The sequence below is a fragment of the Sorex fumeus genome, unplaced genomic scaffold (genome assembly GCF_029834395.1).
Source record: "Sorex fumeus unplaced genomic scaffold, SorFum_2.1 ptg000025l, whole genome shotgun sequence".
Taxonomy (NCBI): Eukaryota; Metazoa; Chordata; class Mammalia; order Eulipotyphla; family Soricidae; genus Sorex; species Sorex fumeus.
The window spans coordinates 1,330,650-1,352,110 of NW_026606082.1; the positions used below are offsets into that span (position 1 = coordinate 1,330,650).

General features: G+C 57.5%; 1 protein-coding gene across 1 annotated transcript in view; it reads left to right on the plus strand.

Annotated features, from left to right (window-relative positions):
* Positions 1 to 21,461, plus strand: part of ACACB (acetyl-CoA carboxylase beta) — a 94,292-nt gene that overhangs the window by 49,137 nt on the left and 23,694 nt on the right. Inside the window, exons 24-38 of the mRNA XM_056114498.1 lie at positions 1,009 to 1,122; positions 1,219 to 1,332; positions 1,962 to 2,051; positions 2,960 to 3,078; positions 7,114 to 7,251; positions 8,360 to 8,459; positions 8,556 to 8,663; positions 11,741 to 11,797; positions 12,005 to 12,046; positions 12,835 to 13,050; positions 13,988 to 14,143; positions 14,946 to 15,149; positions 16,356 to 16,511; positions 20,901 to 21,023; positions 21,112 to 21,381. Of these exons, the coding sequence (XP_055970473.1) occupies positions 1,009 to 1,122; positions 1,219 to 1,332; positions 1,962 to 2,051; positions 2,960 to 3,078; positions 7,114 to 7,251; positions 8,360 to 8,459; positions 8,556 to 8,663; positions 11,741 to 11,797; positions 12,005 to 12,046; positions 12,835 to 13,050; positions 13,988 to 14,143; positions 14,946 to 15,149; positions 16,356 to 16,511; positions 20,901 to 21,023; positions 21,112 to 21,381 (2,007 nt within the window). The remainder of the gene's footprint in view (positions 1 to 1,008; positions 1,123 to 1,218; positions 1,333 to 1,961; positions 2,052 to 2,959; positions 3,079 to 7,113; positions 7,252 to 8,359; positions 8,460 to 8,555; positions 8,664 to 11,740; positions 11,798 to 12,004; positions 12,047 to 12,834; positions 13,051 to 13,987; positions 14,144 to 14,945; positions 15,150 to 16,355; positions 16,512 to 20,900; positions 21,024 to 21,111; positions 21,382 to 21,461) is intronic.

Genomic DNA, 21,461 nt, shown 5'->3' on the forward strand with positions numbered 1-21,461 from the left:
TTTCTCATGCCCTAGCGTGGGGTGCAGGGGAGGGACCCCTCGGCGGGTCGAGGGGACTCAGGGAATGACCCTAAAGAAAGAACTGGAAGCCCACTTGCTCACGGATGCATGTTGGTGATCATGAGTGAGGGTTTTGAGTCCAGGGCCAGAGTAATAGCACAGCGGGGAGGGCATTTGCCTGCCACGCGGCTGATCTGAGTCTGATCCCGGCATCTCATTTGGTCCCCCGAGCACCGCCAGGAGTGTACCCTGAGCGCAGAGCCAGGGTCAGCCTTGAGCACCAACAGGTATGGTCCAAAATTTTAAAAATTTGGACCAGAGAGAGAGTCCAGTTGGTCAGGGGCTTGCCTTGTTGTGGCCGACCCAGGTTTGATCCTTGGGACCCCCGTACTGTCCCCAGGCAACCACTAGAGTCTGCCTTGAGCACTTCTGGGTGTGGCCCAAATTTTTTTTTGTTTGTTTTTTGGGTCACACCCGGCGATGCACAGGAGTTACTCTTGGTTCATGCACTCAGGAATTACTCCTGGCGGTGCTCGGGGGACCATGTGGGATGCTGGGAATCGAACCCAGGTCAGCTGCTTGCAAGGCAAACATCCGACCCGCTGTGCTCTTGCTCCAGCCCCGGCCCAAAATTTAAGAAAAAATAATTTGGACAGCTGGTTGTATCTTTGTTTTTTTTTTTTTGCTTTTTGAGACACACCTGGCGATGCACAGGGGTTCCTCCTGGCTCTGCACTCAGAACTTACTCCTGGCGGTGCTCGGGGGGCCATATGGGATGCTGGGAATCGAACCTGGGTTGGCCGGGTTTGCAAGGCAAACGCCCTCCCTGCTGTGCTGTCGCTCCGGCCCTGGTCATGTCTTTCTTACAGGAGGTCTAGGGCACGACTGGGGGTGAGAGAATGAGTCAGCGAGTGAAGGAATGAGTGGTGGGGTCTGTGTGGCAGAGCTGGGGCAGGCCTGGGTGCGAGCCGAGAGCAGCATCTGGACTCCGTTTCTCTCCCCGTGAAGGATGAACTCTGTGGCCCCGACCCCTCCCTGTCGGACGAGCTGACCTCCATCCTCACCGAACTCACGCAGCTGAGCAAAAGCGAGCACTGCAAGGTGGCCCTGAGGGCCAGGCAGGTAGGGACGGGTGTGGGGGTGCCACCCTCCCAAAGCCCCCCCCCCCGCCCCTGGGAGATGCTCAGCCCTGCCCCTCCGTGCGCCCTCCCCCCGCAGGTCCTGATTGCCTCCCACCTGCCCTCCTATGAGCTGCGGCACAACCAAGTCGAGTCCATCTTCCTGTCGGCTGTGGACATGTACGGCCACCAGTTCTGCCCAGAAAACCTCAAGGTGAGGCGGCCTCTTCTCATCACCCCTGGCTGGGGCCCTGGGGTGCCCGGGAAGGAGGCAGCTCTCGGGAGACTCCAGGTGAGGGGGCAGAGGGAAGGGGCAGCTTTGGAAACTGTAAGCGTTCCTGTGCAGTTGTGGCTTCGTCCCGACCCCGAGCTCATTTCGCAGCCCCTGACAGAGGTCAGCGGGGGCCTCCGGGAGCGTCTGGACAAGCTGGAGCCCCCTCGGCCTCCCACTGGCCGCTTCTCCCCACCCGCCTGGCTCTTGGTTTAAAAACCTGAACAGGTGGCTGGGGCGATAACACAGTGGGGAGGGGCTGGAGCGATAGCACAGCAGGTGGGGCGTTCGACCTGGGTTCGATTCCCGGCGTCCCATAGGGTCCTCCGAGCACCGCCAGGAGTAGTTCCTGAGTTGAGGGCACAAGGCAGGAGTAACCCCTGTGCATCGCCGGGTGTGACCCAAAAAGAAAAAAAAATGGGGAAGGACCCTCACTTGCCCAGGTTCGATTCCTGGCATTCCATAGTGTCCCCCGAGCACCGCCAGAAGTGACCCCTGAGCGCCTCCCAAACAAACAAAAATAAGGAAAACCTGAATTGAACTTCTCCTTTTCTCCTTTCTGTTTCGGGCAGAAATTAATTCTTTCAGAAACAACCATCTTTGACGTCCTGCCCACGTTCTTCTACCACACAAACCAGGTCGTCTGCATGGCGTCCCTGGAGGTGAGTGAGAGGGGGTCCACGGCCCGTCCCTGCTGCCACCCACCCGACCCCACTTGGCGGGGGAGGACTGAGAGATCTCTCTTTATTTCAGGGCGCGACAGGGTTTGGGTTGATGGATTTGGGGGAGGGGGCTCCCATGCAGGACAGCGGACACAGGCCACACGATCCCTTGAAATGCACCTCATTGGCCTCTGTGGGCTTTGTTTGGAGAATTTTAAACATCTAGGGGCTGGAGCGACAGCACAGCGGATAGGGCGTTTGCCTTGCACGCGGCCGACCCAGGTTCCATCCCCAGCATCCCATATGGTCCCTTGAGCACCACCAGGAGTAATTCCTGAGTGCAGAGCCAGGAGTATCCCCTGTACATCGCTGGGTGTGACCCAAAAAAAGAGAAAAGAAAGAAAGAAAGATACATCTAGATTGCTGTTTACATTGATGACACATTGAAATGCTAATATTTTTAGATACTAAGAGGCCATGAACTCTGTTCATCAAATCGTTTTTGCCAGGGCCTTTTTTTACAACTCCTTGAAGATCCAGAATGACATTTAAATGACTCTAGATGACTCGTCTTGCATTCCTATGGAATAGCCCCACGTTAGAGCAGAGCAGGACTCATCAGCTGTGGCCTGTGTGCCACAAGGCTGGCCCGCTGCCTGCTTTTGCAGATAAAGTTTTATTGGGATGAAGCCACACCCCTTCACCTGCATGGTGACTGAGGTGGGTCCCTTGCTGTGAGGCAGGACTCTGCAGCCACAAAGGAGGACATAGTTCCCCCCGCAGAGCCTTAAGGAGTCTCCACCAGGCCCTCGGCGGAGAAAGTGGCTTTATGAAGTGTCGTTTGCGCATGGCGGGCCTGGGTCTCCGTGCCTGGTCCCGGAGACGCCCACCGCGCCCTCACCCCGCAGGTGTACGTGCGGAGAGGCTACATCGCCTACGAGCTCAACAGCCTGCAGCACCGGCAGCTCCCCGACGGCACCTTCGTGGTGGAGTTCCAGTTCATGCTGCCCTCTTCCCACCCAAACAGGTACGGGGGCCAGGGCTTCCTTCCCCCTCGCCGCCCGTCTCTGGAGGGGACCAGCAGGGCTCTCTGGAGGGCACAGGGCACGCCGGTTTCCCCCACTGTGTGATCGCCCCACACCTCTGCCTTGTTTTCTGTCACCCTAAGGAGAGCCCACGGCGAGTGTGTGTGGGTGTTGGCGCTCACCCCGGAGTACTTAGAATCAGAGGGGATGGAAGTTAACCTCATCCTGCAGTTCCTTAGTCGCGCAGTCCAGCGTCATTTAAAATTACCGCCAGGGGGCTGGAGCAATAGCACAGCGGGTAGGGCGTTTGCCTTGCACGCAGCCAACATGGCCAACACAAGTTCGATTCCCAGCATCCCATAGGGTCCCCCGAGCACCGCCAGGAGCAATTCCTGAGGGCATGAGCCAGGAGTAACCCCTGAGCATCGCTGGGTATGACCCAAAAAGAAAAAAAAAATTACCGCCAGGAGTAATTCCTGAGTGTAGAGCCAGGAGTAACCCCTGTGCATCACCAGGTGTGCCCCAAAAAGAAAAAAAAAACCCATAAAATGCTGGAGGGCTTGGGGGGGTGGCAGGAGGGATAGTAAAGCAGGTAGGGCCTTTGTCTTGCACATGGCTGACCCGGGTTCAATCCCCGGCATCCCATAGGGTCCCCCGAGCGCTGCCAGGAGGAATTCTGAGTGCAGAGCCAAGAGGAACCCCCGAGCATTGCCGGGTGTGACCCAAACAGCAAAGAACAAAGTGCTCAGGGGGCCGCTGTCCTGGACAGGGCCATTCTGAAATGTTTCATCCTCCTCGGGTAGTCGCGAGGACAGGGAGGTCCTAGGCCATGCTCTGCCATCCCTGAGCCAAGAGACACACAGGGTTTAGGACAAGAAGTTGCCGATGAGCGTTTCGCATGAGCGAGTGTGAGCGTCCGCTGCCCCACCCCGTGCTTTAATTCAGCTTGCCCCGAGGTGTGTGTGTGTGTGTGTGTGTGTGTGTGTGTATGTGTGTGTGTGTATGTGTGTGTGTGTGTGTGTGTCTCTCTCTCTCTCTCTCTCTCTTGCAGACAAGGACCCTGGGGGACTTCACCTTGCCTGGGGTCCAGCGGCTTGTTCACAGGAAGCAGAAATCCGGGGTGGGGAGGGTTGGGGGGGCACCTCCCCCCAGTTCTTTCCACAGCTTTCCAGGGCATCCAGCCAGGGCAGGTGGCCGAGAGCGGGCCCTGATCCTCGGTCGGGGGTCCCCTGGGGTACCTGTCGCTCACTCACCGTCTCTTTTTTTTCACCCGTCTTCTTTCAGGACCCGGAGCACCGTTCTGCTCAGGTAGAGAGAATGCCTCCCCCGCCGGGCTCCACTCTCGCTGGGTCTGGGACCACCCCACCCCCTTCCTGCCTTCTCCCACCCCTCCCCGATCTCCTGGGCGTTCCCCAAGGCCTTGCTTGTGGCTAGGATGGTCTCCTTGTGACGGGGCTTTCCGCTGATCCCCTCTGAGCTCTGGGCCGGCAGGTCCCTGCTTTCCGGGAGAGAGGGCGCCTCCCGCGTGACCTCTCAGAGTGACGGAGAGCGAAGCCTCTTGTGGGTAGTGTGGAAGAGCGGTCGGTTCCGGGGGCTGGAAACGCTCCCTGTGTCCTCCCCGAATCCCCCTTCCGTCCCACCCTTCTTAGTTCCCGGAGGGACACTGAGACAAAAGGGATGCTGGTGGCCTGGAGATATCTGGGGGCTGATGTGCAGGTTTCGTAAATTGTCTGCCCCCCCCATTCCCAGGAAGAATTCTTTTCCTTTCTCCTTTTGGTGCGGGGGCTCCCCGGCAGTGCTCGGTGTGGCCTGGGGGTCTCTCCTGGCCCGACGGGGTTGGTGCTTGGGCCGAGCAGTGGTTGGGGCCCACAGGATCATCACCCAGTGGCGCTGGTGTCGGGGACAGTGAGGGGCTGGGGGTCGCGCGGCCTGCCCAAGGGGCTGCAGTTGTAGCTCGAGGCCCCGTCTGAGCGGCGCCCCACCTTTGGGTGACTAGGCAGCTGGGCCAGGCAGGAATGAGGCTGAGCTAGCACGGTCGCCACAGCCATCCCCGCCATGAGTGACCTCTGACCCTGGCACCCAGGACCACAGGGCTGGACTGTGATTGCAGGGGACCCTGACAGCGCCACACGCCCTAAGAGTCCCCCAGGGTCTGCTGACCGCTCTCCGGGAGGATTCACTCGTGTCTAGCAGGGCTTGCGTTGGGATCAGGGAGCGAGGAGACGGGACATGCAGGCAGGGGTGGGGTGGGGTTTGGGGGCTCGGCCGGGTCCCCCTTCACGCGTGGGAGACCCAGAGCTGGGCCCTGCCCGGAGTCGCTCATGTGGGCCCGGCACGGCAGCAGTTCTGTGGGCATTGCAGGGGGGGCTGTGCTGCGCCCCTGTGCCCGGCCGCCAGTCCTGGTCCCCACCTGCCTCGCAGGCCCCTTCCCCCGCCTGGCTGTTCGTCTCGAGCAGGTTTGCTTCTGGCCAACAGCAGCCCCAGGGGCTGCTGCTCCTACGCTCTGCTGGGCCATCGGTGCTGGGGCGCGTGTTGGTTACTTACTCTGTCCCCCAGGGCGGCTGGCAGGAGCGGGAACAGGGAGGGAGCTGCCACCTGGAAGCGGGGCTCGAACCAAGCCCAGGGCTGGCACTCTCGGGCACACTGGTCTAGAGCCTGTCTGTCCGCTGGGTGCCCGGGGCTCACTGGCACAGGGTGTGTCTGTCCTCTGGGGCTCCAGGCACACTGGCCTATGAACGTGTCTGTTCTCTGGGGCACGCTGGTCTAAAACGTGTTTGTTCTCTGGGGCACGCTGGTCTGAACATGCCTATTCTCTGGGGCACGCTGGTCTAGAACATGTCTGTTTTCTGGGGCACGCTGGTCTAGAACATGTCTGTTCTCTGGGGCACATTAGTACAGGGCGTGTCTGTTCCCTGGGTCTCTCCGGTCACCGGTACAGGGCGTGTCTGTTCTTGGGACTCCGGGCACTGGCACAGGGTACATCTGTTCCCAGGGTTTCTCTGGGCACACTGGTCTAAGCGTGTGTGTCTGTTCCCGGTCACCTGGTCTAGGGCGTGTCTGTTCTTGTTGCTTCGCTCACTCCCTGGGGTTTGCCTTGCAGGACTCTTGCTCCAAGTGTGACGTGCTTTTCCCCACCACCGCCGTGCCGTCCTCCAGGGCCGTCTGGGTGGGTGACCTGCCCGGGACCTTGGGTTCTGATTCACAGGTGCAGGACCCCATCCTACCTTTGAGATGGCATCAGGAGTCCAGGGGCCGTCTGGGAAGCAGACCTCGGGGCTCTCAGCTGGACTGGACCTTCCCCCACCTCCCTCCTGGGGTCTTGCTAGAGACTCACACAAGGAAAATGTTAAAGGGGCCCGAGTGATAGCACCGCGGGGAGGGCGTCTGTCTTGCACGCGGCCAACCTGGGTTCGATCCCCGGCGTCCCATAGGGTCTCCCAAGCACCACCAGGAGTAGTTCTTGAGTGCAGCGTCAGGAGGAAGCCCTGGGCACACCAACTGTGGCCCAGAAACAAAAAAAGAAAGAGGAAAATGTTGCTACTGAGAGCCCTTCAATGGAAGCATGAAAGGGCGAGACCCTCAGTTCTCTCCTTGGGGGGTCCAGGGACGTTTCCGGACGGGAGCGAGTAACTCCAGGGCCCAGGGCATCGAGTAGACCTCTGGGCCGCTCTCCAGGACACGGGGTGGGGGAGAATGAAGCGTCTGGCCCCTGGCCCCCTGCCAGCGGTGGTTCCTCCCTTGAAGTCCCTACAGACTCAGCCCTCCTCCCACCGTGGGGGGCGTTTCCCGAGTTCCCCGCTTCCCCGGCTCCGGCTCCGGGTGGGGGCTGAGGACCAGGAGGGACCGTGTCTGCTCCTGAGTGCGAATCGCAGCGTCTCCCCTTGGGGCTGGGCTGGGCTGGGCTGGACGCGTCGGTTCCCCTCGTGCCTTTGCTCCTCGGTTGGGCCCGCGTCAGGCCCCCGGGATCAGCCGGGAGTCTCGGCTCCGGGAGGCCTCCGGGGAAGGCGCAGCCTCACTGCCCGCTTCCGTGCCCGCAGGATGGCCGTGCCCGTCAGCGTCACCAACCCCAACCTGCTGCGGCACAGCACGGAGCTCTACATGGACAGCGGCTTCTCCCCGCCCTGCCAGCGCATGGGGGCCATGGTCGCCTTCCGGAGGTTCGAGGACTTCACCAGGTACCCCGCCCCCTGCCAGCGCCCAACACACGGTAGAGCTGGGTACCCACCCCCCTCCTTGCGTAGCTCTGGCCCCATGCCTGGCCTGGCACATTCTTGATCACAGGATAGGGCACATGCCTGGCGTGCACAGGGCCCTGGGTTTGCACCCCACAACAACTCCCCAAATCCTGCCAGCGCCCCTCTTCTTACCCCTGCACTCGAATTGTGGCTCCGTCTGTGTGTCTGGGTGTGAGACTCCGGGCCTGTTGTTTCAGCTCTCTCTCCCTCAGTTTCCTCTTCCGTACAATGGGAATGAGATTACCAGCACCAGGGCTGGAGCTATAGTACAGCGGGTAGGGCATTTGCCTTGCGTGCGGCTGACCTGGGTTCGATCCCCAGCATCCCATAGAGACCCCCCCGAGCACCACCAGGAGTAATTCCTGAGTGCGGAGCCAGGAGTGACCCCTGAGCATTGCCAGGTGTGACTCAAAAAGCAAAAAAGCAAAAACAGAAAAGATTACCAGCACCCCATAGAGTTCCCCAAGTCCTGCCAGGAGTGATCCCTGAGCAGAGAGCCAGGTGTGTCCCCCGAACCAAAAATGCTTGAAGAATATGATAAATACTGAGTTTAGAACATAACGACCAGACCGATGAGGGCTGGGTTAGTGACAGCCTTCGGCCCTGCCATTCTTTCCTGATTTTGTCCCTGTGTGTCATGCATCTTGGGGAGGAGGTGCTGTGGACCGAACCCCATGCCCTCTGTCCCTGAACCCGACTCCTCACTCTGCGTCTTGCACCTCTGTGACACCCTGTGGGGGGCTGAATGATTCCTCCTCCGTGGACTTGGGGGGGGGGGCGGCGGGAAGAGAGGTTCCCAGAGGACTCCAGTACCAGAAGGGAGAGCCCAGCTGACGCCTTACCTGGCGGGCACCCCTTCCTGCCTTCCCCACCTCCGCCCCCCCGCTTCCTTCCTCCCTTGTGGGGTGCCCCTCAGCGGCGCTGGTTCCAGGCCCCCGCTTTGCTCCTGGCTGGTTTCTCTGAGCAGGATGGGCCAGCGAGGGGGCGGCTGGTGAAGGTGGTGGACAGGGGCTGACCCAGACACTCTCCCTCCCCCCGCCACCCCCAGGAACTTTGATGAGGTCATCTCCTGCTTTGCCAACGTGCCCAGAGACACCCCGCTCTTCAGCACGGCCCACAGCACCCTGTACTCCGAGGTGGACAGTAAGGTGAGCTTCTGAGCAGAGAGGGGCAGTGGGGCAAGGGTGGGGGGGGTGGCCAGGTCTGGGGCCGCCCGCTGCCCGTGGGGTGTTCCTCCTCTGCAGGGCCCCCGGGAGGAGCCCATCCACATCCTGAACGTGGCCATCCAGAGTGCTGACCACCTGGAGGACGAGGAGCTGGTCCCCATCTTCCGGACCTTCATACAGTCCAAGGTGGGCCGAGCGACCCCGGTACCAGGGTGGGGGTGGGTTGTGCCGGGTCCCTGTGGCATCTGGGAGGCACCCCTGCAAGTGGGAGCCCCCCCCCACGCAGTGTCCCTGCTAGTTCCCTTTTGTCCTCCTGTGGTCGCCAGGGACCTGGGCGGAGGTGCCCAGGCAGCCATTTCTGTGTCTTTCCCGGCATCGTAGTGGCATCATTACAGCCACGTGTGGGGGCACAAGGGTCTCTCTACCTGTGGCACTAGACATGCCCCGTAGGTCTTTGAGGAAGGCTTTGTGGGGACAGCCCAGAAAACTCGCACCTGTGAAATGCTAAAAGGCACACAGTCCGAGACACAGTTGTGACACGCTCCGCCGAGAGCCAGACCAATGGATTCCTCTGCTGCGGCAAAGACTTGCTTGGTGGAGCCCCAGAGAGAGAACCGCGCTGGAAGCGTGCGCCTTGCACACAGTCGACCTGGGTTTGAGCCTGGGTGAATCCGAGCACATCCCAGCTGTTCCTCCCTGAGCACTGCCACGTAGCCTAAACACCAGAAGTAGGAGGACGTGCTTTCTGTTACACGTGTCTATGTTATTTATTTATTTAGCTCTTTGAGTCATACCCCGTGATGCACAGGGGTGTGACTCCTGGCTCATGTACTCAGGAATCATTCCTGGCGGTGCTCGGGGGACCCTATGGGATGCTGGGAGTCGAACCCATGTTGCAAGGCAAACACGGCGTGCAGGGCAAACGCCCTACCTGCTGTACTCTCTCTCCAGCTCCGTCTATGTTATTTAAATTTATGACACAGGATGTAAGTGTACTGTGCAGCACATAAAGCAACATAGAGAATAACCAGTGCCCAGAAACTGAGATCTGGTCTAGGACATTTACCAAGGGGGATGGGGGTGGAATCAGACTGAGGGCGACACTGGGGACAGTGGTGGAGGGAATGAGCACTCAGGTGGAGGGCGTGCTGCCGGAATGGTGTTTGCAAGAAATCCCGCCGTTATTATAAACGGGCCAGAGAGATAGCACAGCGGGGAGGGCGTTTGCCTTGCATGTGGCAGACCTGGGTTCCATCCCCGGCATCCCATATGGTCCCCCGAGTCCCACCAGGAGTGATTCCTGGGTGCAGAGCCAGGAGGAACCCCTGAGCACTGCTGGGTGTGGCCCCCAAACAAAAAACCAAACAAAAATAGTATTATCAACCATGGTGCCTAAAATTTAAAACAGATGTCTAGATTCAAGCCATAGTACAGTGAGGAGAGCAATTTGCCTTGCACCCGGACGAATCCAGTTTGATCCCCAGCATCCCATAGGGTCCCCCAAACCCACCAGGAGTGTTCCCCAAGCACAGAGCCAGGAATAAGTCCTGAGCATCGCTGGGCATGGCCCCCAAACCGAAATAAATAAATAAAATGTCTGTGCACATGTGCACACACTCGCACAGTCCGGACTTTGAGAGCCAGCACCCAGGCCCGTTGCACACGGTGCAATTTGTCTCGCGTCCTCTGCCCGCTACGGCCCCTTCCTGGCGCGAGTTTTCCAGTCCATCACTATTTTTGGGGGGCTGTCAATTCAATCTCATTGGGAAAGGGGCTCGGTCCATCCGTTGCCCTGTGATGGCCCTTGTCAGATAGAAAAAGGAAGCAGTAACTTGACTTTCGTGTCTTTTGGGGCCTGCTCCCCCATCCCCCTAAAACTGTTTCTAATAGCCTTTAAGTTTGTGGTGGAATCCACTGAAACTGGTTTTGTGCTTTTTCTTGGCTAACCTTTCTTGAAATCTGACATACCAAAAAGGGCCCCAGTCGTCAGCATACACGGCTGAGTTTTCCCGGCGAGTACCTGTGTTTGTGGGTGCAAGAAATGCAGGAGTTTGTGGGTGCAAGAAATGCAGACACCCAGCCCCCCACCCTTCACTGCGCCGGCTGGGTACCATAGAGATCACTTTCGTCTGCTCTCAGATTGTGCATGACCGAAGCTACACTTAGTACTCTTTTGTGTCAGGTTTTTATCCTTTTATGTTTTTTAATGGTGCTACACATGCACACCCGACCTTGTTTCATTATAGATTTCCTGACCTGTTACGTATCTGTGTATATTTTATTCATTATTGAGGTTTTTGTCTGGGGGTCACACCCATCATTGCTCACGACGTATTCCTGGTCTGTAGTCAGGAATTACTCCTGGTGGACTCTGGGGACTGTATGGGGTACCGGAGATCGGGCCTGGTTCTTTTGCGTGCAAACTCCCTTTCTGTTGTACTATCGCTCCAACTCGTGTGTGTGTGTGTGTGTGTGTGATTTATTTATTTTACCTCAGTTTTCCCTTTAGTCTATATTTTAATATAGCAGCAGCTTTTTTGAATGTCATTCATTTGCCACACGAAGTGTACACTTCAATCCTTTTGAGTGTGGCCACAGAAGTTGTGCGACCACCATTATTGTTATGTCTTCAAGCATTTTTGCCACCACCAACCCAAGACTGTAGCCCATTTTCCTGCAACCTCAGACTCAGTCCCCAGGTGCTTTCCTCTGTCCACACTTGGGTTGGGTTTTGTTTTGCTTTATTTTTTGTTTGGGGGCACACCCAGCGATGCTCAGGGCTTACTCGTGACTCTGCACTCAGGGATCACTCCCAGGGACATACGGGGTGTTGGGGATCGAACCTGGGTCGGCTGCATGCTAGGCAAACCCCCCTATCCTCTGTACTCTCCGTCCGGCCCCCCGTCCACACTTGGTGACCCTGAATCTCCCACCTGTCCCTCTGTGATCAGGTCTTGCCTGGAACACCAAGCACGCGTGTCAGCACCTCCCCCAACTTTGCTGCTGACAAATGCTAGCTCAGCCTGTGTTTGCTCTTTCTTTTCTTTTCTTTTTTTCTTCCTCTTTTTTTTTATTTTGCTTTTTGGGTCACACATGGCAATACACAGGGGTTACTCCTGGCTCAAGCACTCAGGAATTACGCCTGGCGGTGCTCAGGGAACCCTATGGGATGCTGGGAATCGAACCCGGGTCAGCTGCGTGCAGGGCACACACCCTCCTTGCTGTGCTATTGCTCCAGCCCCTGTGTTTGCTCTTTCATGCAGAAAAATATCCTGGTGGAATATGGACTCCGGAGAATCACCTTCCTGATTGCCCAAGAGGTCAGTGCTCTGTGGAATGGTTCCCTTCCACCTTGGTGTAAGACATCGGTCCCTGCAGAAGACTTTGCAAATGTCCCCCCTGCTGGGGAACCCTCGGGGGGGGGGGGGGGCAGCATTTAAAATCCACTGGAGGAAGGTCCAGACTTTGACACTTGGACACGAGCCTTGGTTTTTAACTCTTTCCTGTGGGTTTCTTTTGATTTGCAGAAAGAATTTCCCAAGTTTTTCACCTTCCGGGCCAGAGACCAGGTATGACCATGGCAAAGAGGCTGTTCGCTCTCCCCCAGCCTCTGCGACTGGGATGAAGGGCTGAGGCCCCATCCTGAAGGGGGGAGGGTCCGCATCTCAGAACATGGCCACGCTGGGAGACCCCCACCTTCCTCGGGGCTGCATTTCCGGGGGTCGGGGAGGCGGGGGGCGGCAGGTGTCCAGCCTGCCTGGGACTCTGACCACCTGCTTCCTGCCCACTCAGCCGTCACTTGCTGGTATGCTTGAGGGACGGTTCACCGGGCCTCTTGGGCGTCTGTGCTTCCAGAACAGTCATCGCCGATGATGGCTTGCAGGCTGCCACCTGTTGGTCCAAAATGTCTGGGACTCACCCACCCATTGGCCCTGGTGTCCACTGTGGCTTTCTTGCTCCAGGCTCTGGCGCACCTCCACAAAAGCCCAACGCCTTTATTGGGGGCGTGGGAGGGGCCACACCCAGCAGGTGCTCAGGGCTGACTCCTCGCTCTGCACTCAGGAGTCACTCCTGGTGATGCTCAGGGCACCCCGAGGGATGCCGGGGATCGAACCCGGGTCAGCCATGTGCAAAGCAAGCACCCTCCGCGCTGGACTATTGCCCAGCCGGCCCCCAGAGCCCCATAGCTCGAGCTCTGGCTGCAGTTCCCACTCAGGGGAGGCCACCAAGGCCCCATGCCTGCCTGCCTGCCGGCCCCGAGCACTCCAGGGGAATCGCAGGCCACCCTGGGTGGGGTGGGCCGGCCCAGGCGTCAGGCCCCACGTGCGTCCCTGTCCTTGCTGCCCTCCGCCCACAGTTCGCGGAAGACCGCATTTACCGGCACCTGGAGCCCGCGCTGGCCTTCCAGCTGGAGCTCAGTCGTATGCGCAACTTCGAGCTCAGAGCCGTGCCCTGCGCCAACCATAAGATGCACCTGTACCTGGGCGCCGCCCGCGTGAAGGAGGGCACGGAGGTCACCGACCACAGGTTCTTCATCCGGGCCATCATCAGGCACTCGGACCTGATCACAAAGGTGGGGTGCCTGTGCACGGGGGTGTGTGTGTCTGGTGTGTAGGTTGTACGTACGTGAGCGGTATGAGCAGCGTGGCGGGGGTCTGTGGTCTGTGCGTGATACGCGCGTTGGTGGTATGCACGGTGTGACGTGGGTGCGGTCCCCCCCGGTGCCTGGCGTGTCTGTGGTCCACGTGCTTGTAGCGTGTGCACTGTTATATGTTATGTGTGGTGGGTGTGTGGCCACTTGGCTGGGTTTGCTCTGGGTAGGGTGCTCTCAGAGACTGAGAGGGTCAGCCCCGGGCAGGGTCCCAGCACTCCGAGCATCAGGAGAGACAGAGCTAGCTGGGCAGCTGTGGCCTCCCGGCCCTACCCCCTGTGCCATTCTTTATTATTATTATCATTATTATTATTATTATTATTATTGGGCTGGAGCGATAGCACAGTGGTAGGGCGTTTGCCTTGCACGCAGCCAACATGGCCAACCCGAGTTCGATTCCTCCGCCCCTCTCGGAGAGCCCGGCAAGCTACCAAGAGTATCTTGCCCGCACGGCAGAGCCTGGCAAGCTACCCGTGACGTATTCGATATGCCAGACACAGTAACAACAAAGTCTCCAATGGAGACGTTACTGGGCCCGCTCGAGCAAATCAAGGAACAACGGGAGGACCGTGACTGTGATTATTATTATTATTATTATTTTGGGTCACACCCAGCAGTGCACAGGGGTTACCCCTGGCTCTGTATTCAAGAATGACTCCTGGCGGTGCTCAGGGGACCCTATGGGATGCTGGGAATCGAACCCGGGTCGGCCGCGTGCAAGGCAAACGCCCTCCCCGCTGTGCTATCGCCCCAGCCCCTCCCCGTGCTGTTCTTGGCTGGCACACGTCCTGGAGGAGCGGAATGTTCCCCCCTGCGCCCCCTCCCCGCCTGAGCCTCTGGTGTCCCCCCTCCCCGGCAGGAAGCATCCTTCGAGTACCTGCAGAACGAGGGGGAGCGTCTGCTCCTGGAGGCCATGGACGAGCTGGAGGTGGCCTTCAACAACACGAGCGTGCGCACGGACTGCAACCACATCTTCCTCAACTTTGTGCCCACCGTCATCATGGACCCCTACAAGGTCTCCCCGCGGGGCGCGGCTTTCCTGGGCACCAGATGGCCTGGGCGGGGAACAGGGGGATCAGCAGACTCGGCCTGCGTCCCGCGGAGCCTTCACTCTCACCCTCCTTTGTGGACCCCCCCACTCTGACATTCCCCCCATCGTGGGCATGCTCCACACTCGGGCCCCCACGGACGCCCCCCAGACCCCCGGACAAATCTGGTGAGACGAGACGTCTTCTCCCAGGAGCCCTGGGACACCCTGCCGTGCTGGGCTCTTTCTTCATGGGCCACGCGCGTTCCAGGAATGACTCCTGGCGGTGCTCAGGGGACCCTATGAGATGCTGGGACTCGAACCCAGGTCGGGGAGGAAGGTGAGGGGCAGCCCCTGGGCCTCTGTGGGGTGTGCAGAAACATCTGTGCAGTGCCCCAGCTGCCATGGTCCCCGTGGCTCCAGGGGAGAGAGCGTGGAGGAGGCAAAGGCCAGGATAGAAGGAAGCGCGTTGGGGCTGGAGCGAGAGCACAGCGGGGAGGGCGTTTGCCTGCACGGGGCCGACCCAGGTTCAATCCCCGGCATCCCGTATGGTCCCTGAGCACCACCAGGAGTCATTCCTGAGTGCAGAGCCAGGAGGGACCCCTGAGCATCACCGGGTGTGACCCAAAAAGCAAAAAAAAAAAAAAAAATAGGAAAGGTGTTGGGGGCGCCGTGTTCTCTCGCCGGTCAGCTTGGGGTCCACCGTCCACGGTTGGGAGCGGCAGTGGCTGGCCCCGAGCCGGTCAGCCGTGCCTGCTGCCGCTCCTCACACCCCTGCTGGGCCCGGCAGATCGAGGAGTCCGTCCGCTCCATGGTGATGCGCTACGGCAGCCGGCTCTGGAAGCTCCGCGTGCTGCAGGCCGAGGTCAAGATCAACATCCGCGAGTCCGCCTCGGGCAAGGTCGTCCCCATCCGCCTGTTCCTCACCAACGAGTCCGGCTACTACCTGGACATCAGCCTCTACGAGGAAGTGACCGACCAGAGATCTGGAAACGTAAGGCCGAGCGGGGCCCTGGGGTCCGCGTCCTTGCCCAGGCTTTGGGAAGGCCAAGGGGTGGCAGACAAGACCAGGGTAGCTCCTGGCTGGAATGTGAAGATTCCGATGTTAGGGTCTGAATCCTCCACCGAACCCCAAGTTTAATCCATTCTGGGGCATCTTTGGAAGAAGACATGGGCTGTTGTGCTGATTATAAAACGGCACTCAAATGGATATTTTTTTTATGTTTCATGTTAGATACTGGGGCCCAAGCGATAGTACAGCGGGTAGCGCATTTGCCTTGAATGTGGCCGACCCGGGTTCAATCCTCGGCATCCCATATAGTTCCCTGAGCACTGCCAGGAGTAACTCCTGAGTGCAGAGCCAGGAGTAACCCCTGTGCATTGCCGGGTATGACCCAAAAAGAGAGAAAGAAAATAGCTGCTTTTTTTTTATTATATGTTTATACAAATTTATCTGGACAATGGTACATGCATTTTCTGTTTGTCTCTCTCCCTGTCCACACACACACAGACACACACACACACATATATTTGGATTTGGGGGTTCAAGTCTAAGCCTCACATGCAAAACAAGTGCTCTTCTGCTGAGCTGCACCCCAGTCCTTGATTTAAAAGCAGACTTGAAAAATGACAAAGTCAAAAGACTTCTGTAGATCTGGGATGTGGCCCAGTGATTGGGCACGTGGCCTGGCGTGGTTTGTCCCTGGACTGGATCCTGGCACCTCAAGTGCAGGGTCCTTTTTGGTGGTTTTTTTTTTTTTTTTTGCTTTTTGGGTCACACCTGGCAATGCACAGGGGTTACTCCTGGCTCTGCACTCAGGAATCACCCCTGGCAGTGCTCAGGGGACCCTACGGGATGCTGGGAATCGAACCCGGGTCGGCCGCGTGCATGGCCAACGCCCTCCCCGCTGTGCGATCGCTCCAGCCCCTCGCTGGCTGATTTTTTTCTGTGCACTCCTGTCTGAGTCTGCAGTGTCACCTCCATTCCGGTTTCCCAGCTGTGCCTCCACCTCGCCCCCGTCTCTCCTTGGCGTTTGACCCCAGTGGCCAGGCACGAGTCCTCCTGGGCACTCTGGTGGTCATGGGATCAGCAGGCCTTGCTCCTCGCCCCAGTCCGCTCTGTTGGCCTCGGGGCCTCGACGAGAGCACTTGAGCGGGAGCAGCGCGCCTCCCTCTCTGCTTCTCTCTCTTCCTGCTCCAGATCATGTTCCAGTCCTTCGGCAGCAAGCAAGGACCCCAGCACGGGATGCTCATCAACACGCCCTACGTCACCAAGGACCTGCTCCAGGCCAAGCGGTTCCAGGCCCAGTCCCTGGGGACCACCTACGTGTACGACTTCCCGGAAATGTTCAGGCAGGCAAGTCCGGCCGCTGAGGGGCAGCAGCCCCCCGGGACCCCCTAGCGCCCCTCCAGCCCTCATCGAAAGAGCGAAGAAAGAGAAATCCATGTCGGGAGTGATTTTATAGTTTTTCTAGCTAGACCTTGATCTGGAAACGGGGCCCTGGGGTCCGCGTCCTAGCCCAGGCGTTGGGAAGGCCTGGAGGCAGATGAAGACGCTGGGAGGCCAGGCTCGAGCAGGCCAGCTCCTGGCTGGGAGTTTGGAGATCGAGATGTTAGGGCCTGACTCCCCCGCCGAGCCCCAAGGTTAATCCATCCCCGTGATCCGAGGGATCCAAGTCATCCTCCCGGGGATCCCAGGAATCGGGCAGAGAAACGTGGGGAAATGGAGCAGATTGGAGAGGGGCTTATAAGGAACATGCTGGAAGGGAGTTAAGAGAGAGCAAGCAGGTGGGGGGCCACAGATGCCTCCTCTCCTGGGCGACCACCTGGATGTGCTTCCGTTAAGCGTGTCCCCCAGGCCTTTGTGTCTGCGCGGTTAGGGTCTTGGCAGGAGACGGAACTCACAGGCATTGGCTGATGGTGTCTTGTCAGCCCGCCCCTTGCTCTGTGAGTGACATTCTTGAGAGCCAAGGCCGTGGACCTTGCTGATAGCAGGGGAAGTGTCAGAGGGAAAAACGGCTGTGCAGACCCCTTGGGCCAGGACCGGGATCCTGGGGGCTCGCCCTCCCCCCCCCCCCAACTCTGTGCATCTCCAGGCCAGTTCTTGCACCTCTCTGGGCCTCAGCTTCCTCCTCTGTAAACCGAGGATGATAATGGGACTTACTGGTGGTGGGAACTCTCTGTATTCAGTAGGGGCCTAATAAACGGGAACTTTCATGATGAAGCATGTCATCGTCTGTATCCTTTGCCTCTCACTGTAGGGTGCAGACAAGGCGGGGGCAGATCCGTCCCCTTTCCTTTAGGCAAAGTGGGAAGTTTCTCAGAAACAAAAAGTGATGTCCTGTCCGAGCCAGTCCAGGAAGAAATAGGAAATCTAAATAGATTAGCAGCATTAAAGACAGTGAGTTAATAGCTTGAAAAAATTGCCAGGTACACTGGGTAGGGCACTCGCCTTGGACCCGCTGACCTGGGTTTAATTCTTGACGTCACACGTAGTCTCCTGCCCACCTGCAGGAGTGATCCATGGTGCAGAGCCAAGAGTAAGCCCAGACGGCTGCCAGATGTGGCCCCCTAAAAAGAAAATTAAAAATAGGTGCTGGGGGGGGCTGGAGCAATAGCACAGCGGGTAGGGCGTTTGCCTTGTACGCGGCCGACCCGGGTTCAATTCCCAGCATTCCATAGGGTCCCCTGAGCACTGCCAGGGGTAATTCCAGAGCACAGAGCCAGGAGTAACCCCTGTGCATCAGCAGGTGTGACCCAAAAAGAAAAAAAAAAATAAAAATAGGTGCTGGAGTGATAGCACAGTGGGGAGTGTGTTTGCCTTGCACGTGGCCGACCCAGGTTCGATCCCCAGCATCCCATAGGGTCCCCCAAGTACAGGCAGGAGTAATTCCTGAGTGCAGAGCCAGGAGAAACCCCTGTGCATCGTGGAGTGTGACCCCCCCCCCCAAAAAAAACCTTTTCAGCTTGTTGTTACCATACTAATCTTAGATCAAAGGATTAGGAGAAGGACAATTTGTCACTTACTTATGAACACGGACATAAGAATCATAAATAAGGTAGTAAATAAAATCTGGAAACTTCTTTTTAAATTCACATCCAGTAAGGCTTATCTTGTAACTTTATTATGATTTAGTGTAAGAAATTCTATTTATATAATTTGGCATATTTCTCAGTAGGAACAAAAAATATTTGACACAGTAGCTTCTATTAAAAATAAAAACTTGTGGGGCCTGGAGCACAGCGGGTAGGGCGTTTGCCTTGCACACGTCCAACCCGGGTTCGATTCCCAGCATCCCATGAGCACCGCCAGGAGTAATTCCTGAATTCAGAGCCAGGAGTAACCCCGGTGCGTTGCCGGATGTGACCCAAAAAAGCAAATAAATAAATAAATAAATAAATAAATAAAAACTTGTTAGAGACTAGAAATTGAGGGGAATTTTCTTCTGTTGATAAAATATGTCAACCTAGAGTCAGAATGATTGGCAAGGGGTCGGGCATTTGCCTTGCACACAGTTGACAAGTATTGGTCCCCTGAGCCCCACCAGGAGTGGCCCCTGAGTGCAGAGCCAGGAGAAAGCCCTGAATACCACCAGGTGTGCCCCAAAACAAAAACAAACAAATACGTGTGTGTGTGTGTGTAAATAGGTTACCTAGTGGTGATTATCATTGCCACCACCTCTAGTCATTCGTGTTTTGTTTTGTTTGGGGGCCACACCTGGTGGTGCTCTGCTGGGCTTCTTCCTGGTTCTGTGCTCAGAGATCGCTTCTGGTGGGGCTCAGGCGTGCTGAGGCTCAAACCTGGGTTGGCCACGTGTAAGGCAAATGCCCTGCCCACTGTGCTATCTCTCTGGCCCATTTCTTCTCTTGTCATTTTGGACTGACGTTCTGTAGCCAGTTCTGAAAGATGAGAAAAAAGAAATAAAAGGCATAAAGACTAGGAAAGAACAAAAGCAAAAGGGCGGGTTTTGTAGATGATATAAATACGGATCATATAGTATAGGTGATATAAATAAGCAATCCAAGAGATTCTATAGACTCAGTTAGGTAACACAGTCAGCTTGCTAGTTGGAAGATCGGTATACCCAAAACACAAGAGAAATCGGTTGTCTCTTCCCTGGCACCGTCTTGCCTCTGTGTTACTATGACCGGTGGAATTGGTCCACCTGAAGTATGAGAGGACATCGCTTATCTCACTGGAATGAAACGGATTTCTATTTCTGTCTCAACTGGCAAACAAAATCTAGGCTCGTTAGAGTCAGTAGAAAGATAGCTAGAAAAAAGACCTGGAAGTTTCACTCTTCATTTTATAATTTTTGTTTTGTTTGGGGGCCACACCTGGCGATGCTCAGGGCTTACTCTTGGCTCTGCACCCAGGAGTTACTCCTGGCGGTGCTCAGGGGACCCTATGGGATGCTGGGGATCGAACCCCAGTCGGCTGCATGCAAGGCAAGCACCCTTCCCGCTGTACTATCGCTCTGGCCCCTGCTGTTCAAGTTTTAAACTTCTTTATCCAATAGAGCTAACAACAAGATCAGGGGTCGGACACCTGTCCGCATGCTCGTTTCCGGCCTGGGGGCGGGAATAGGTGGTCTGCGGCATGATTCTAAATCCAGGGGAGCAAAAAAGGCATGCAAACCTGCAGGCAGAGGGGTGGCAAAGAAGCAGACTCACGGGGGCCGTCAGTGCACTCAGAGGCACTGCTCCCTCACTCCAGGGCACAGTTCCTCAGAGAAATACAGCCCAAACCCAGTGCTGAGGAGTCTACGGAGTTGAGGGGTTTCTACACATTCTGCTGGGACGGCAAAGGCTTTCGACAATAAAAAGGGGGAAGAAGTCGCAGCTGCACAGGTGGCAGAGATGAGAGCTCCCCTCTGAAGGGGCCTCCGGCGGGGCCCTGCGAGGAGGGTACCGGGAATCCCAGAGAGCGCGGAGCAAACTAACTGACCCTAAAAAGAGCCCCAGCGCTGAAAACAGAGCAGCGTGGAAAAGAAATGAACCTGAGCTTAGATTGTAGTTTGTGGCTACAAATACGTCTCTGCCGGCATACCTGGGAGTCTCCAGGGCACCGGATGGAAGGACGTGGCTGTTTAAACATTAAGTCGCCCGGGCCTGGAGAGAGAGCACAGCGGGGTGGGCGCTGGCCTGGCACACGGCTGGCTGACTTGGGTTGGGTGTCCGGCACGCCATATGCCTGGCTCAGCACAATCAGGAGTGTCCCCCCAAAACAAAACAAAACTCCACGTGCCATAACACATGCAGATAAGGAACTGAAAATGTGAAGGCAGATTGCACTGGCCCGGGAGGCGCTCGATTGGGTTTAACATCTAGCCGGGGGCTGGAGCGTGGGGTGGAATGGTGAAGGGGTGGAGGCCACGCACTAGGGGGATTCACCCCTCTTTTCTTATTTCTTTCAAAAGTTCTTAAGCGGGCTTGGGTGATTTACAGTGGGGAGGGCATTTGCCTTGCACATGGCTGATCTGGCACCCCGTATGGTCCCCCAAGCCCGCCAGCAGTGACCCCGAGCACAGAGCCAGGAGTAACCTCCGAGCATCGCCGAGTGTGCCCCAAAGCCCAACACCACAGAAGGTTCTTAAGCAACCATCGGCACACTTTAGTTGAGCTCAGTCCTTCCTCTGCATTTGTGAGTTGCTTTGCAGAGTCTGTGAGTTTAAAGAGAAAAGGGAATCCTCTCCAACTCCCCACTGATGGCGGCAGGGGTTTCTCTCTCCTCCCATCTCTCTAGGCGCTCTTCAAACTGTGGGGCTCCCCAGACAAGTACCCCAAGGACATCCTGACCTACACAGAGCTCGTGCTGGACCCTCAGGGCCAGCTGGTGGAGATGAACCGCGTGCCGGGAGGAAACGAGGTGAGGACCCCGCAGGGCCAGCCCTGGGCCCCGGTGTCTCCGCCTGAGACCCCCGCCCGCTGCCCAGGCACGCCCATCTCGCCGCCAGGTGGGCATGGTGGCCTTCCGGATGAAGCTGAAGACGCAGGAGTACCCCGAGGGGCGTGACATCATCGTCATCGGCAACGACATCACCTTCCGCATCGGTTCCTTTGGCCCGGGTGAGGACCTCCTGTACTTGCGGGCCTCAGAGTTGGCCCGGGCGGAGGGCATCCCCAGGATCTACCTCGCCGCCAACAGTGGGGCCCGCATCGGCCTCGCAGAGGAGATCAAGCACATGTTCCAGGTGGCGTGGGTCGACCCAGAAGACCCCCACAAGGTATGTGATGCAGCCGGGCTGGCGGCGTGTGGAAGACAGAACCGCCCCCTTTCATCATCTCCGTGTTTTCCACGTGGGGC